Below are 18,274 nucleotides of genomic sequence, written 5' to 3'. Positions count from 1 at the left end.
GTTAAAGAGGAGAGTATGATGCAACACTTGCCAGTTAGGACTACTCAAAACTTCTGGGTAGAGAGTAGATACAGATTAAGCAGCAGTATCTCAGTTGTGATTAACCACAGAAGCCTGACGTGAGCATATATGACCATTCTTCACACATTCCAGTAGATATCACAGCTCTGGACAATCGTGAGTCAAACAATCAGAACTTGTGTCCAACTAATATATTGGTTTAAAAATCATAAGCTATAAATACTAATATTATATTTGAAGTTTATTTTTTCCTTTGCTTTTGAAGTTTCATTGTGTACTTAACGTTACATTTTCCAGTTTCTCAGCCACCCTGAGAAACTTGTTCTCCTCTAATCCCATCATTCCAGGAGCTGGAATTATGAAGTCTACAATGAAATTGTAACAATTTGCAATATGGTAAGAAGAGTAAACAGATCATGAGTATAAGACTACTATGTGCAGTAATTCATCCTTCTCAGTTGGTGATGCCTGAGTCAAGAAAACCCTTACACTGTTGCTAGAAGGAAGGTTGTCTACTAAGGTTCAAAAATGCTGTTAATTTGCAGGTTTAAGTCATAAGCAACTGTCGCAGTATTCCTGAGAGGAAAAAAAAAACAAAACAGAATGTAGACCCTGAACTTGTAAATATATTGAAGTTACAGAAATATGTTTTATTAAAGTAACAGCTGTATATTTTTAACAAGTGCCAAATACATACAGAACACATATTTTATAAACTGTCCATAGGCTGCAGTTTGTCTATACGAAGTCTTTGGTAACCCTATGCTGATAGCAAATACAAAAGAAATAGAAAAAAGATTGAAATCTATAGCATGCCCAGCTGATTTCTGTAACATCCTAAAATATACATTCACATCCTCAATTTTTGATGCGCCCCCTTCATCCTTCAAAATGAATTTCAGGGATGTTTCAAATGCATTCTTAATTTACCATGTGTGCTGCATTTATGTTGTATCACTGCAATGGCATATATGTGGCATAGAGATTTTAGCCTAGAAAATAAAGATCTACTGGGGAGCGAGCAACCATGAAAGAAAGGAAAAAACACTGAAAAAATAGTGAGTGGAGAAGCTTGGTGCAAAGGAAGCAGCCTGGATTTGAGAGAGAATTCAGTGATGCCAGCCTGCCTTTGAAAGCTTGCTGAAGTGCATTAGACAGTTGGAAACAGAGTTGTAAAGGGGAAATTTAATCTCCTTAGAAGACAGCAAAATTTAACTCATGCTGGATAAAGGGGAACCTCCTGTGATGCTCTATGGCTAATTTTCACAGAGAATGTTTAATTCTTTCAGATATTGCAAGACTACATTTACCGCTTTAGTAAATAGAAATTGCTGCTTGTGAAAATCCATTTAGTAAATGTTGTTTTGGAGGGTGTTGGTATCTTGCGCAGTACTAGGGCTTCTTTATCCACTTTTTACCTGACCTGCTAAACAACTGCAAGTTTTCCTTCATTCGGTAGGCTTTAACTGAATAAAAACCCCTACCAATTCTTAATAAAATAATCAGATAAGAGAAGGCATGGTATTAAGATGGATGGTTAATATGTGGAAAATTATTCAAGATAGAAATATTCTGCCTGCAGTTCTATTAATTTTATCAATGCATATATAGTGCACAATTATGGTATATAAGAATTACGTACACCCATGTGCAGTAGACTGCATGGTATCTACCAAATCTTCACACTGTAAATAGTTTACATTTATTGCCAAGCATAATCAGAATTTTCCAATCTCAGAGGAAAATAAAGTCTTGTCAGCCCATCATGTTGTCATTATTACTGAATGCCTAGTAACCATTTCCACAGATGTAAAAGTCTAAACATCCTACCTCTTCTTGGATGAGATAAGTTGATTGATTCCTCGAGCCAATTTGCTCAAGATGCAACTGTCTTTCTCGAACTTGATGTAGCATTTGCCCTGGGTAAGAAGAACAAAGAGAATGCTAGTATTTGTGCTTTGGGCTAATCTGGAAAGGGTAGAATATTTTATTTCGTATTTTATATACCCCCTGCTACTAGTCTTGCTAGCAGGGAGAAAGGAGGCATTTTTCTACCATGATACTCACAGTGCTTAACTAATACTCACCAGAGCTAAGCCCTGTAGAAAACCACAGATAAGGTTTTTTGTTCTGGAAAAGAGAGGTTGGCTGACCAACTACTAAGACCCAAATTGCCATGGGTAACACAGGAAGTATGCAGTTATTTCTGATGAAAATGGTGTGTTAATGTTTTGTCTGCTTGTGGGCATGAGTTGGTCATTCCAGTCTTTTACTCAGGAGGGACAAACACATTGTAAATATTGTGAGATTGTGTTGGATAACTGGTCTTCAAATAGGATTAAAAGGCATCATTCAGAACATACGAGAGAAAGCTCTTTCAACATGCAAAATGCACAGAACCAGCTTGCTTCAGACTATATTAATCTGCAAATAGTAAATATATATGTAATTCACATTTCCATAGCAAGAGTTTGCACACTGCACAGAGGTTGCATAGCCTAAACTTCGTAGGCAAATACTGTTGAAGCAATTCAGGGTGGCAATCAGTCCAACTTGTGTCACTTCCCTAATTTGAAAATCCTGTTGATGGAGAGTTGCACAGGAAAGCTGGTTTGACATAAAAAGGTATGCATTGAACTTGTATCACAGACAAACTATATATTCAAGTACTGCCTCTGTAATGCAGATTTCCTCTTAAGAAACATTCACTTCAAAGTGTTTTGCAAACTACTGCACTACAGCAGCAGCCATAGAAATATACTGCAGCATGTCCCAGCTATTACACACACCTGTCGAGCGCAGGGATTGAAAAAACAATCAGCCAGCAAGCGCTAGGGTAGCACTGATATGATATTTTCTGCCAATTGAAAAATAAAGACCTCGAATAGGGTTGGTGTAATGTCCAAAGGAAGCCTTTTGTGGATACCAAGCATTATGCTTTTAACCTGCTGTCAGCCCAGAAGGAAAGATGAATCTGTTTTCTTTGGATTATCTGAGGTGCCACTACCTGGCAAACCAGAAATGTCTTCCATTTAGCACACTAAAGTGAGCACTAAGCAGGGCATGTCTTTATTAGCTCTGGGAAAGAGCTTTCCTATTCTTGTGTTAGCAAAGGCTAGGATTTATTACAGCGTAGTGTGGGAAGAAATTAGTCATCCATGATGCGGAGTAGGGTATTTTCTCTTTCACATGGTTTTTCTGTTTCTGCCTTGTAAGCCACTAACTAGCACTTCCCTGCATTTTCAATCATGCATTTGCATTTTCAGTTTGTACATTTCCGTTTCTGGTTTTGCTCTTCATTGGCAGATAAGAGGGGAATAGATATGAGAATTAAGGGGAAGGGTGGTGAGCATGCCCAAAGCCGCAGCAGATAGGTCTGGGGAGAAGTGGTGTCTTTAGATACTGCTAATGGCATCTGGATACATGGGAACTACGTTCATGTGTGTGAACTAAAGATAGAAACACCAGAGTACTTATGAAGGGCCCAATTCACAAATCATGTGTCATTTTTGCACTGAATAACTGATTTGTATTTGCAGTTAACACCATTTGTGTCCGAGATAGAAAAGTAAATGTAGTGTCCCTGTTTGCTATCAGTTCAGACTTGGGACTGTAATGTAAAGTATAATGTCGGGCAGTGCCTTGCCTAGTCTAATTTATGGCTTTGGAACAGCTTGTTACACACCTGGTGTGGAACTGGGTGATGGGAGTAAAGAAACCCCCACCTTTTCATGTACCCTTACAGCAAATTGCCTGGTCTGCAGAGTTCTGCTGCATCAAAAGTAGATTAAATCTTTATCTAAGAATCACAGGATGGTGATAGTGCTCTTAAACAGTAGCTGCTATTAAAACGTCAGCATAGCTGTCAGTCACCACCAAGTACCTGAGCTAGCGCTGTTTCCCCTGATATTGACAATGGAAAATAGGCAGGTTGCTACTTAAAGTGAACTGTTGTAAATGAGGAGCACAGATTTAATCCTTTCTGATATAGCTTATTATCCATCTGTAAGATTAAAAATTTATGTTGTATTACTTCAGGGGTTGCACTGACCTCTAGATTTCATGCTTCTAGATTTTACTACTTCTTATGTACCGTTATATTTTTATTCCATATTTTGGCAATACCAAGGCTTCGTCATATATGTGAAAGAAAATGTAAAGTTACAGATAACACGGTAATTGGCCTTTTTATGAAAACTCTAGGGCTTTGTCTTGTGAGCATTGTGCAAAATGGCAGGTATTGATATCTTAACTAATTATTCAATCAAGGATTTGGCAGGTCAGTCAATGGGCACAATGTACAATGGACTAGAATTGATCACACTTCATTTCCCATCAATTGGCAGAGCAAACGGCAGTTCAGATGATAAGTTAGGATCATTGCCAGTAATTTTTGGGCTCATGCCTTCCATTTTTTCTTTCTTTTTTTTCTTCCAAACGAGAACCCCCAGACTATTTGATGAAAGTGAATGTCCTCTGATGTTGGTGAATAAAGCAATGCAGAGTTTTTGTAGCCTCTGAGGGACATGAGACTATTTCTGGCTCCATAATTGATGCTGCTGCATAGTCCTATAATCACCTAACCTCATTGAATTGTCCCCATGTGAAGATTTGATTTCAAATTTAGTAATCATTATACATCATTTATTTTCACATAGATTACAGGTTCATCTGTAAAGTGACAGAATTTCGCCCCAGAGCTCTTTGAATGTTCAGCTCTTCACTTTTACTCTTTTTGGATATGCTTGTGACACTTCCAACTTTGGTGATTTACTAGCAATTAGTAGGCTTCCATGACAGATTTATTGTAGCTTTCTAAAGAGTGATGAATCAGGTATGTGGCTACAAAGAAGTGGTTCCCTAGGACTTCTATTTAATACAAGAACACAGAGTCAGATCCTGTGAAGAGCTTTGGTGTGTAAAGCAGGACTTCACCCAATTAAAGCTCTACTCCTAAACCTAAATGTAAAATTGCAGTTTAAAAAAATCTTTGCTTAGCTGCTGCCTAACCCTTAAAGCACATAAACCGACTTGCTGTTTCCTCGTTTGAATTTCAAGTGAACTGGATGCCTACACTTGTTTTTCTGCATCTGCCAAAATCTTTGCCCGATTCCTGTATAAAGCTGCTCAGGAGCTGGAAATCAGAATTTCTTTCTCCCAAATGCTCTGCCTGGTTCAGCAGACCCACCCTACATTCATACAGCCAGCCATGCCCCTAGAAACGCAGCTGGAAGGGATGGTGCCATCTAGCCATAGGAGCTGTTTCTTCATATCACTGTTGGCTAGAGGGTAGTTCATACTTGGTGTGAGGTTTTTGCATGCATTCCAGTTTCTGGGGTTGTGTTATTTTGTTCCTGTCAAAAAGGTAGCATATTGTTTAGCTTTGGGGATAGTGATTGATTCCTTTGGAAATAGTGAATATTCAAAAACAATCTAGTTGTGACAGGACCAAATGTTTGCGCATTAACAAGCTTTCTTTTGAAAAGACATTGATCTGTTCTTTTTATTTGCTTTCCCAGATGTCTATTGCTCAATACTGATTGAAAAAAGTATCTCATTTCTGATGTGAAAGCATCCACATGCTAAACAAATACATATTGAACCAAAACAAACTATTTTAATAACTTACTTTTTAATTAAATGCAAATGTAGCATCCACTGCAGTCTGTTAAAGCAAACAAAACCCCCAGCACATTTAGCATGTTAAAAAGAAGATTTTTGCTGTGTTCACAATGTTATATAATAATTAAAAAGGAAACCAGCTAAGCCTTCAGAACCTGTCCCCTTCAATGGAATGTAATTAATTTGTTTAATTATAATAGTAGGGCTGTAGAGTGATTATTATTTTCGAGGGGTAGAAATCCTGCACTGTTGCTGGTTTTTGTGTTTTGGGAAGGAGAATACAGGATAGAAAGCAAAAGATTTGAACCACACTCCAGCTGTAATTAAATGCTGACATGTCAGTGGAGTTTGGCTGCTCGTTTCTTCACATGTGGAGTTCCAGGACAGAGGCTCCTCCCAGCTGTACTGTGCTAATGGGAGCAATGGTTTCTCCTGGGAGGATGTGGTGTTTTCTCCTCGGATGTGCAAATCGGAGAAACAGGCAGTCCTGACACAGTGCAGACACTGCCATCCTCGGGGTGAAATTCCCACTTCATTCACACTGGTTTTCAGGGTGTCAGCTGTCCTCAAGGGCTCTCCCTTGTGAGTGGTTTGGACACTCGTGGTCTCACCGTGCCTGCGATGGTCTCACCGTGCCTGCGACTGGGCAGGCCGAGTCAGGATTATGCTCTCATGCCATCTCCTGGCAGATTGTCACCGTGTTTGCCTCTCCTGCACTGTCTGTGTCCCTTCTGCTCTGCCCTGTCCTCTGCAGATGTATTTGTCACAGCATGCCAGCCCTGTGAGATCCGCGTGAAAGCCAGTGGGGCTGCAGGTGGTCTTGAGTGGGCACGGTGGGGGACCGGAGAGGACAGCGCAGGTACGGGGTCACAGCGCAGAGCCCTGCTGTGAGGATGCTGCAGGCTCCGGGGGTCAGATGTTAAAACCTGCGCAGGGCGCATGCAGTAAGGTGGGCATGACTGCTGGGCTCTGAGGGTGTGCCAAGAGTGTGAATCGTGAGGCAGCTCCCGAGAACCACCTGATATACGTGGGCGTGTGGGCAGCAGAAAGGCCGGTACCCCCTTGCCCTGCCAGCAAGGCAGTGGGGTTTGGGCAGCTGCAGGCAGTCTCCTGGGCCATTCTGCTGCAGGGTGAAGCAGCCCCTGAGGGCTACCCAAGGGCCATGCAGTAAAGACAGGATGAACCACCTGGTCACATATTTGTTAAGCAGAGTGAAGCAGTTACACCTGATGAGTAGCTGGTCTTCCTCTTTTTCATTCTTTGCCGAAAGAGTCCCATACAAAAAACTGTCAACACTTCAGTGTTTCTCCCCTACAAGAAGAAAATGCCCTGCCGTGTCTCCTGAGAGTTGAAATTGTGGCTCTAGAGAGGTCTCGGTTTGTCAAAAATGCTGTTGAGGTGGGTGGGCATTATTTGGGGCAGTAAAGCTGGAAAGATGACCTACATGCCCAGTGCAGAAAAACGACTTTAGAATATGCCTATTGCTCTGAAGAAACTGACAGAAGTTCATTCACATGAAACAAGGATCCTGGGCTGCAGCCAGGCGTGGTACAGAGACCTGAAAAGCAAGTGCTGGTTACAGAATTTAAAATTTCCTGCTGACAGATATCAGTTAGATGTCAAGGCATTCAGTAATGGTGATTTGAAACAATGAAAGATTAAAAGATACTCTGAAAAACCTCTGCAGCCTAGCACTTCCTGGTTGTGCTGCCATGTTCTTTTCATTCTTCCATGACCACCACCACCATCACCCACCTTATCGTAGCATTTTGGGCAGAATTTTATGTACATTCAGTATCACTAAAGAAAGCAATGCCATCCACCTGTCTTGGGGTTTTTTTCTGTCTTGCTTTTACTGCTCTTTGCCTCCTGTTCCCATTGTGAAATGGATCCAAGGAGTGATCCAGTGAAATATACTCCCCCCACCCCCCAACCCAGGAAGAAGTGAGCAGGAATTGTTTAATGTCACTACCAGGTAAAATGCACTTCACATGACACATACATCACATCCAAGGAGTACAATTTAGGACTAGTAACGTAAAATAAAAAGCAGATAAAGTGTATAAAGCACCCACAAATCCCCTGGGACCGATACTCTGCATTTCACCTCTTTGCAGGAAGGTTTCGTCTCCACTGCTGCTCACTAAAAGATGATTCCTTTTTTCCTGATTTCTGTGGTATCTGTTCTTAAACCTACCTCTTGCAGTCTGTCTGTGGCACACCCTTCTACACTTCAAATTCCTTGACCAAATGCATTGGGTAACTGTGGATTTAAGTTACATCATTTCCGCAGTTATAGATAAGCTACGTCTTTAAACAAGGAATATTACTGAAGAGTGTTAGCCAAGTGCCTGGGAATCATATTTCAGTCAAATCAGCTGATGGTAAAACATAAATAAAAGCATTTATGTGCCACAGCCACAAGAGATGGCACAGTTATAAATGTCTGTGAAATCCATAGATACGGAAATAGACTTAACTCTACTTCTAGCAAGGTCAAACCCCCTCTCTCCCTGTAATTAGCTGACTTGCTATCAGTTCTTTCCTGGCTCAGTTTTTCGAGGACTCCCTCTTCTCATTTGCCCTGCAGCTTAGGGTACCTTCCTCCAAGACAGACCTTCCTTTCTTTCCAGCCAGTCTTCTTCTGTGGGTCTTCCAGAGATTCTAGTTAACTTCATCCTTTTCACCCAAATTTATTTACGCCTAACTTACTCAGAAGATAGTTTTGATGGTCTGCTGTAAGTTGAAGAGCATCTCTTTGGAGAAGCAATGCCACGTTGGAAGACAGAGTGCCATCTCTTGTACTTGATTGTCTAATTAACCCTTGGTGGTAGGTGCATTTCAGTGCTAAATGTTTCCATCCACTAAGTGTTTAATTTCATATTAACCTGCACTTTGATAAATAGACTCAATACAAACATCCTGATCGGATAAATGTGTTTATTTGTTTATTTTTGCCTCCTGATCAGGACTGTGATAATAGTAAACAATTGGAGATACATGTTTGAGACCCTTTAAAAAAACCCCAAAACCTCAAAGAGCTGAGCCCTGAATTCAAACGATTATTTTTCAAATTTAGTTGTTGTCCAAAACAGTTAAAATTACAGTGATACATGGTTGCAGATATACAGATCTTTAAACATCTGTCTTCAAGATGTTTTCTTTTCATCTGGTTTTAGTCTAAAAGTGAATATACAAATATTTTAGCCCAAAACACACTTTTTCTTCTCTACATATGTGCATGGGAGAAATTCCCGGTGACTTTCTGCATCCTCTAGCTATTGAATGAAGTGGGTGGTTTGACCAGTTTTGCTGCCAGTACCTGTTTCCAGCATCTGTCTTCAGTGTCAATATGCCAGTGATTATGGAGGCTACCTTGGGATCCTCCTGTGGAGGTGGTACAACTCTGTATTGTTGAACCTGATACATCCTCAGAAAAATATTTTAAACTCAGATGCAGTATATTCTGGCCAAAAAAAACCAGAAAATTTTTTTAATCTGCTTTCATTCCCTAATTTGTGATGTGCTGTTAACTCAGAGGGACAGCAGTAAGAGCACATAGAGCAGTCTGGGTTAATATCAAATAACCTGATAAAGATTACATGGAGCTAGCCACATGAAAATCAAAACGCCCTAGAGAGCACAGTGAGGCTGAACATTTTTGACAGTTTTTGAAACAAAGACCTTTGAATAAAATTTTTGAACAAAGATATTAAAAAGGAAGGAGGAGCCTTATTTTTTCTTTCAGTCTACTTCAACAAGATAGAGAAATACAAGACAAAACATATTTTAGAGAAAATTCTTTATGGGGTTAGTAACTTTCTAATCAGATATTTGGTCTTAAATTTTATCTGGCCTGTTCTAGGGACTCTGCATGCTATGTTGAAGTTATGTTGAAACTGGATGCCATTGGAAAGGCTTGCCTGTGTCCTTGCAATTGTTATCATCACATTGCCTTGTGGCGATAATAGTAGTAGTAAGAGTTTAGATGCATTTGGATGAGCCAAATAGTGTCACAGAAAGAAACAAGTGCTTGAATTTGAAAACTTAGGCACAAACTTTAAGGATCAGTGAAGCTTAGCTTAAGGCTGGGTTGGATAAAAAAAGTGACCCTGTAAAACTTGAAGCTCAAAAAAAATCTTGCACAGCCATGACAGGTACAGAGAGAGCAGCTGAGGGCATATTTCAATGAAGCATTTAAACTGGAAAGAATTGCCAAAACTTACCAAAGCAGATGACAAGTTGATGTGAAAACTTTCTGAAACAAAAATCCAAACTGTCCAATACCTTTTCGGTAGACCATTGAAATAAGTCCTGTGTTTCTGACACTTCAGTGATAACAATTTGCATAGTTAAGACACCATGCTTGTGGCTTTATTGCATTTTAGTGCAAGTACTTTAGCTGCAGAACAAAAGTAAAGCAGTTTGATGTAATATGGATGTCTATTTGCACTCCTTTTAAGATAAACATTAGGCAATAACCATTTCTTTAGAGCCTGTATATTGTTCATATGATTCTCTCTCTTGTATAACAGCTCATGTTCATCAACATGATACATTCCTGCCTGATTTTCCAGTTCTGTCTTTCACTGAGGATATTCTTTTCTTTCTCTGATTGCTTTTTCTTCTTAGACCATTACTCTAGTTGATAGCTTCAGGTTATCATTGTATCCTATCTCGCTCTCCAATAAGCCTATGATTGATACTAATCTTCCTCATGGGACACATTTATAGGATGCAGGATGGAAACTACTCTCTAAATCTTAGCTTTATATGTGCTGACAATTTGCAAGGTTGCACCTTATATTCACTTCAGGTGGCTTAGGGGAAAACATCAGCACCTGGTAATCATGCTTCCAAATAAGAAGAGAAATGTGCTCCATATAGTAAAAGTTATCTTGTTGTTCAGTCTCCTGTACTGCTTCTGCTTGTATTTTATGTAACTAGAAAGGGCTCAGTTTCTATAGGTGGTCAATGTCCTGTAACCAAACTCATGCCTTTTCTTTCCAGTGAAAGGAGCCATATTTTAATTAATCTAATGGAAGCTTTGACTAGCAGGCAGTCCCCTGAAAAAGAGTTAATGTGCCGGAAAACACTTCACACAAGCAGAAGACTCTTCATTGACTAATGTGCTTAACGGTACTTTTTCTAAGGAAATTATCCCTCTGAAAGCTTTATGGAGTGCATTTGTTTTTCTATTTTTCTTTTCATAATATAGCCTCATGTTTTTAAATTGAATTAGATATGTCTAAGGACCTTTTGAAAATAGAATTACTATATTTTTACTACAGGTTTTGCAGATGCCCATCAGTATAGTATCATGAAAAACAAAAATATTCCATTCCTTGGAGGAATAAAACCTAGGGCACTGTGATCACTAGTGTGATGAATGCATTTGCTGAAGTGTGGCTATTTCACTGTTTCTACTTATCAAATATCTGAAGGCAGAGTCCAGTTATATAATTAATTCTGAAGAATCAATGGGAAATGAAGATGCTAATGTTTTCCACAACATTTGCGTATTCAGGCTCCACAGCCCAAGAAACAAAGAGAAGTAATAAGAAATTAATTTGTTTTATCTTTTATCTTTGTAAACAGACATGCATTTATCTTTATGAACAGACTTGCCAGACCTTTTTTGAATTGCAAAGTTTTACTTCAAATGCTTGTTATTTGGATTTGCATAAGGATTAACAGTGTTGGGCAAGTGGTATCTCCTAACCCTTTCTGTTTACTTGTGTGATATCCGTCACATGGATATACTTTTCAAGGCAATCAGTGCTTTTAGTTCAGTGGATGATGCAGTTTGTTTTCATGGCAGATTCTTTAGCGTTCCAAAAATCTAGTTTGACAAAAATTATAAACATATTTGCTCAGAGGAATTGTTTTCCCCCTCTTCAAGAGCTCTTTGTACCTGCTAGGGTAAGGGTTAAAGAATGAAAATTAATGAAACCTGAGGGGAAAGTCTGAGCTGGCATGCAGAGTGTAGAAATTAAGCTACACTCCCTGTCTGAACATACGTGTGAATATGTCATGGTCAAAGCAAAATCATCTCTTGGATCAGAACTTGGCACCGCAAAATCAAAACTCCCAGAGACTTGAAAAGGGCGTGTACCACAGCAAGTTGAAGTTGGTTGAAGTTCAAAACTCTCTTCATGCTTTAAGTGTTTCAGTCTGGTTTTTTGTTCCAGCTTTTTATACACAGAAGTGTTACCTAAAATATCCCAATATGCATCTGGATGATTTTTACTGTTCAGAGAAGACCAGTTTGAGAGCATCATTTCATGGTGTGTCAGGTAGACGGGACTTGAAAAATACCAAAGCAAACTCTTTGTGCTTGTATGTTTTTTCATTTTTGGTTCTTTCCATATTATTATGAAAGCACTGTTCCAAAATCAATATACTACAAAGCAAAAATAATCAAGGAACTTGCATTATTTTCACAGGATCATGTGTCCCAGAGTACTGGCATTGTGGAAATCACTTCTGAAGTGCACAGCTGTACTTCACTAATGAGACAGCTTGGACCCCACAGCTTGCTGCATTGACTTACAGAACAGAAGTTACTTAGCAAATGTGAAGCTTCAGGGTTTCTATTCTACTTCAAGGTGATTGTTGGGAATTTCTCAAAGAAAAGCAGATTTGGCCTTACAATCGTCAGTCTTCAAGGGAAATATTAAGGAAAGAGGCACACCGGTAGAAACAACGTGTATAGCTTGCTCGCAAGGGATGGATGTAATGGCAAGAGAAGCTTTATACCTGGAGCAGTGCTGAGTGACAGGGGCTCACAAGAGCTGGAGCATCCATTTGTGATGCGCCAGCAGTGGGCTGGGGATGCCTGGATCTCCTGCAGAGGTTGAGGTGCGCATTGTGACAGGGGGATTGTCCTCGAAGCCTCTGGGAGAGGACAGCTGGGAAGAGGCAGCCAGGCTAGTGGAGCAGTGGTCCTGATCCAGCAGCTTGTGAGAAACCTCAAAGCTGCTCAAAGCTACAAGAAAGTAAAAAGAACTGAAGGTGTCAGAACAAAATACTGTATTACTGGCAGTGTGTTAATTAGTGTTGTTGCCAGTGGCTGATGACCCAGCAATCAAGAACAAGCCATAAGTAATAAATTACATTGAATGTGGGGTGAACACAGGGTTCATTAACATCATATATGTATGAAACGCTGATTAAGTTGCCCTGTGTGCAAGGCAAGGAACATAAAAAGCAAATGCTGAGGTAACATACAGTGAGCGTCACAGGCTAGCTGTTGTGCTCAGGCCAGGCACAAAGGGCACTAGATAGGGGAGACGTGAAACTCCTACCAATGAAATTATCTGCTTTATAACAAAAAGAGAAAGCTAGACTGCTCTGGAATAAGCTCACTTTCTCCTGAACCAGTAAGACTGTCTCTTGTAGTGTTTATGTATGCTTTTTCAACAATTAATATACTGAATTAATTCAACTGAAAATGGAAACAGTTTTGCTTTCCTGTACATCAGTCTTCTTATTTCTACCACTGCTTTCACTTTAGCAGTCAGTTTGGGAGCTCTTGCAGAGGAGGTTGTTGGTTCAGTAATACAGTTCAGGTAGTTAATACAGAGTGAAGCAGCCCTATAGCTTTTCATTCCAGATCAGACAGAAGACAAGCATGCTAGCGCTGGCTAACAAAATGCTGTAGAGGTGTTGCAGTGCAAGAGAAAAACATAGCTGTCAAGTACCTTATTGATATTTTGCACTTTCAGTCTCAAATGCTTAGTTAAAGGTCATTCATCCAAAAGGAATTTGGATATTCTTTAACCTTTCTTGGTCTCTTTTGCTCTCTCCCAATACACTTTGAAGTCAGCTGTAATATTTCCAGATGTATCTATGAGGAACGCTGGTGTTCATGAACTGACACGTGGTCTTTTTCTGCTGAACTCAGTAATGACCTGTTCTTCACTCCAGAAGACCTTCGGTCTTTCCACCCCCCACCCCCCCCCATCATCATTGCCAAGATATAATACTCTATTTTTTTTTTATTTATAGAAAGGAAACTTTTATACTACTGATAATGGAATGATCTGAACCCAGGGGTCTTGAAAGTAGGTCATTAAGTACTCAGTATAGGAAAAAAGTGTGTTTTCCAGTGTTCGTGATTTTACTGGAGGGAATTGTCTTGTTTTCTAAAGCTTGGCTTTGAAATCAAAAGACTTCTGTAAGAAAAAAAAAATCGATCATTTTATTTCATCACAAAGAAAATAATTATATCTAAGAGTAACATATTCTGAATCAGGAATAACATTTTTCCATTGATTTTTTTTGAGCAATAAAGTGTGTGAAAATAACATTTTTCTGTCATTGGACAACACAGATTTTAAAGTCAGTAACAGAGTAGATTAGATTGCCTCAAATTGGAAAATACAGAAACAACTGTGACATTGTTTTTTGTTTCTGTTTGTCTGTTGGTATTATACAAATCAGACGTATATGATACAGCAGCAGCACTTACTGGGCTATATATCTAAGTGAAAGTTGCCACGAGTCAGTTTGGCCTATGATACTTAGAGCAGTGCAAGGTTGCACTCATTTGTTATGGCCACTAAGCTGCTGTTACAGGGTTTACCAGAACCTAGCAAGGTTCACCTGCTGCCTTCATTCCCTTGGGATAGCCCGTCTATCCCAGAAAACCACCAGCTGATTTTGCCGTCTTCTGGGGTTCTAGCACTGTGAGCTTGCTGTCTTGTAATGTCTATTCTCCTTCTCCCCATAAATATTTTTAGGTGACTGGAACTGAGAGGTAATTTGGGCAATTTATTTGGCTGATACTTGGCTTGTTCACTCTCTTAGTGCCCTAAGTATTGATATGTCTGACTTGTAGAAGTAGCCACATGTTCTGCTATGCTGTGCAAGGTGCTGTACGTGTAGTTCAGGTACACATGAAACTGTGGCTGCTTATTGGCAATGGGCATGATTAAATGTCAGCAGCTTTTGCATGGATGATATGTTACGTTTCAAGGTAATTAATACAGATGCCATAAAACTCAGACCTACCTCTCACCGTATCCCTTTTCTGGGCATTTTGAAGCGAGGCTCGCGAAGGAAGGGTTGCATCGCCTACCTAAAATATAACTCAGATGTCATAAGTTTGCTTTTTTTTTTTTGGTTTGCCTTTTTTTCCAACTACCACTGTAATAATTACTGTAACACAGAGCTTTCTGTGGAGTTAATGTTCTTCTGGCTTAATGGCCCCTGGTTATTCTCAGGCCATCAACTTTTCCCAGCTGGTCATCAATCCCAAAGAACTGCCTTGTGCCTCCATCATTATTGCTTAAGTAGATGACATTTCTGGTGCAACCACTGCCTCCCAATGAGATGATATTACAGCCGATAGCTTTTTTCCCCCCCTTGCTTTCAATATTGCCAAAGCATTATAAACAGCTGGTATGAGAATGTTGTGGCTGTTGGCTGTGAATTCCTCTGACAATTTTTAGGTGCGAGTTTTGTAGACTTCAACTGAAAGAATCTGAGTGAGGTGACTGAAAATGACTTGCCTGGAGCAGCTACACTGGCTCAGCCCCCATGCATCATTCAAGAAGTAGCTAGGCAATACCTGAATGTTTCAGTCTAAAGACTTTTTCCCAGAAGGAACAGTTTTCAAACAAGATCTGGGACAGATGTTTTGGGGGGTGTTAATGTTTATCATCTAGCAAATGTTGACATCCCCTCCCTCCCGAAGTTTCCACAGCTCCACTGATGGTTGCCCTTGTTTCCTAAGGATGGACTCTTTGACAGACTTTTAAAAGAAACAAGTAAGTTGTAGATCAGTAGGCCAGAAACCAGCAGAGATTGTTTAGGTGAAAATGTCTTGCTGTGTGGATATTCAAACCCATGTAAGTTAACAATGGTGCTGACTACATTTCCTTTAACCTCATTAGCACTTCATCTTGCTTTCCCAAGCATGATGGTGGAGCAGCTAGTTCACCTTAGAGCATTTTGCTAGGTAATTCATCAAAGTGGCAGATGAAAGCTTAAAGGAAAATGCATGTAAATACTGCATTAGGAACCTTGGCTCACAAAGGCATGAACATTTCTACCCATATCATTAGCTCTGGATTACAAACCATATATGTGAAAGAAAAGAGACTTTGTTGTTTAGGGAAGATGGAGATACAAAGCTTACTGGTTATATCATTATGCAAATTGTATAGTTTAGTTATTTTGTCTTTAATTAAAAAGCACTTCATCATTCACTAGCTATTCTCATAGAAAAAAAGCTCAGACTGCAACCACTTACTACCTTCAAAATTAAAAAGAAGTTACTTAAGTAAAATACCCTCTTCAAATACTAGGAGCCAAAGCATTTTCAAACATGGGACTGAGATTATCTCAAACCTAGGTGATGTCTTCTTTTCAGCTTTAGAGTTTTAAGGTGTGCCTTACTGCACACTGATTTACTCGTTTGATTGCTATATACACGTGTTTGATACTAAGTGTAATTACACGTCACCGTAACTTCTCCTCATTGCTAATAAACCCACCAAGTTTACACCTGGAGACATGCTATGTTTGTAATGGTGTCAACTACGAGCTGCCATGCAGAGCCACAGGGTTTGATCTTGAGGTGCCGAGGCCCTTATTGTCAAAGATGGGTTTAGGTTGCTAGCGCTCTTCAGAGCCAATGAATACTGTCACCTCCTTGGTATACTACAGGATGAGGCCACTGCCACAGTGCAGGAGACAACTGCTCTCAGCATGTTGTGTGTCCAATTTGGAGCCTCTGGAATTAAACAAGCCTGTTTGTTACTCACCAGGAAAGTATTGGAATGCCATTCTGTATGGTTAACGATGAAAATAAAATTCTGGTGGACATACATAGGGAGGAAGATCAGTAGATCAAGATGATCATGAACCAAAATGGCCTTCCAAGGAACCTCAGACCGGTGAGCAACCACAGTTCAGTCTGTTTGCCCCCCCGCCCCCAAAGAAACAGTAAGATACACACCACGTATGTTCTGTAATCTGATGTTATGGGTCTTAAATGCTGCAAGATACTGTTTCATGGAGGGCCACCCAGGCACACCTGCAGTCTTTACCTCCCAGTTTATTGTATTCTTGTTAGAAAGTAGCACTGTGGGGATACTGTTAACCCTTTGCCCCTTTTTAGTTCTCATGCTGAGCAGCAGATACACTTACATACTCTTATTGATTTCTATATTGGTGGCATACTTCAGTAATACAATCTATCATGCATTTTCATTTTCATGAAAGCTTGGTTTACTCTCCCGACTCCATTAGGTCAGCCACTTAAGGCACCTCCTGTTCCATTTTACTGTGTAACATTTAAACATGACCTGACAGGCTAGAAAAAGTTCAGTGCACCAACTCACCATCAGACATTAATGACCAGCTCTGACTGTTGAACCACAAAGGAGGTACGAGAGCACTGCAGTGGTTATGGCACCAACTTGGAAACAGCATGGAAGGATCGGACCAAGGTATAACTTTCTTCCCTTAGCAAAATGTCCTGACCCCAAGGTTGAAAAGCTATTCACATCTGTGCTTATGAGGACTTCCAAAAAAATTGGAAGAGGAAGAATCAAAAATACTACAATTATAGCTCATTTATGGCAAGTGGAAGAAGTACAATCCTAAGCAGCTGGGAACAGTATAGAAGCTGTTGCGATTACTGTATATGAACCAGCAGTGGAAAGGAGGATTTAAACAGTAGACTTAACCCCACAGAGGAACTTTAAGGGCTATACCTATACCACATTTTCCCCACCTACAAAATGTACAGGTAATGTGTCCCCAGTTATTTGGGAAGACTGCTGGGAGAGATTTATGTAAAATCCTCTGAGATTTTTGCTGTAAAATATGCTATGTACATGTAAAAATATAGTTATCATGTAGTGAATGGGAAGAAGTCTACAGCTAATTTTGAAGTATGTATGTCTTTGCAGCCTTTAAAAATGCACTGCAAGAGTTGTGCGTTGGTAACCAGCTCTGGACACCTTCTGGGAAGTAAACAAGGTGACAGAATCGACGAGACAGAGTGTGTAATACGAATGAATGATGCACCTACTCGAGGTTATGGAAAAGATGTTGGAAACAAAACAAGCCTTCGAGTCATTGCACACTCCAGTATTCAGAGGATTTTGCGAAATCGCAACGAACTCTTAAATATGAGCCGCGGTGCTGTGTTTATCTTCTGGGGTCCTAGCAGCTACATGAGGAGAGATGGTAAAGGCTTGGTGTATAATAACCTGCAGCTGATGAATCAGATACTGCCTCAATTAAAAGCGTATATGATTTCTCGCCACAAGATGCTTCAATTTGATGACCTTTTTAAACGGGAAACTGGGAAAGACAGGTGAGAACTTATGTGGATACATTTGGGGGTTGTCATACAGTAGTAAAATAATGTAGTTTATATATACCAATTTCAGATCTGCTCAGAGGGACCATCACACCCATTAAATCGTCTGCCTCATGACTTGCAGTATGGTATGACATACCAAATAACATCACTTGTAACTTAAGTAAAAAATAGGCATCAAAATAATTTGTATGCAGTATTGCCTTATCAACTTAGAATACCAGAATCTGGATGTACTGTTTATACAGCCAAGGAGGCAGGAGCTGTTTAAATCTCACTTTGGGGTAATAT

General features: G+C 39.9%; 1 protein-coding gene across 2 annotated transcripts in view; it reads left to right on the top strand.

The window, feature by feature from the left end:
* Positions 1–18,274, top strand: part of ST6GALNAC5 (ST6 N-acetylgalactosaminide alpha-2,6-sialyltransferase 5) — a 75,260-nt gene that overhangs the window by 42,054 nt on the left and 14,932 nt on the right. For both annotated transcript variants that reach the window (XM_052800521.1, XM_052800520.1), the window contains exon 3: positions 17,568–17,977. In XM_052800521.1, coding sequence (XP_052656481.1) covers positions 17,568–17,977 — 410 coding nt within the window. The remainder of the gene's footprint in view (positions 1–17,567; positions 17,978–18,274) is intronic.

Source organism: Harpia harpyja, chromosome 11 (genome assembly GCF_026419915.1).
Source record: "Harpia harpyja isolate bHarHar1 chromosome 11, bHarHar1 primary haplotype, whole genome shotgun sequence".
Taxonomy (NCBI): domain Eukaryota; kingdom Metazoa; phylum Chordata; class Aves; order Accipitriformes; family Accipitridae; genus Harpia; species Harpia harpyja.
Note: the sequence above shows the minus strand (reverse complement) of the source record. Positions and strands in the feature narration are given on the sequence as shown.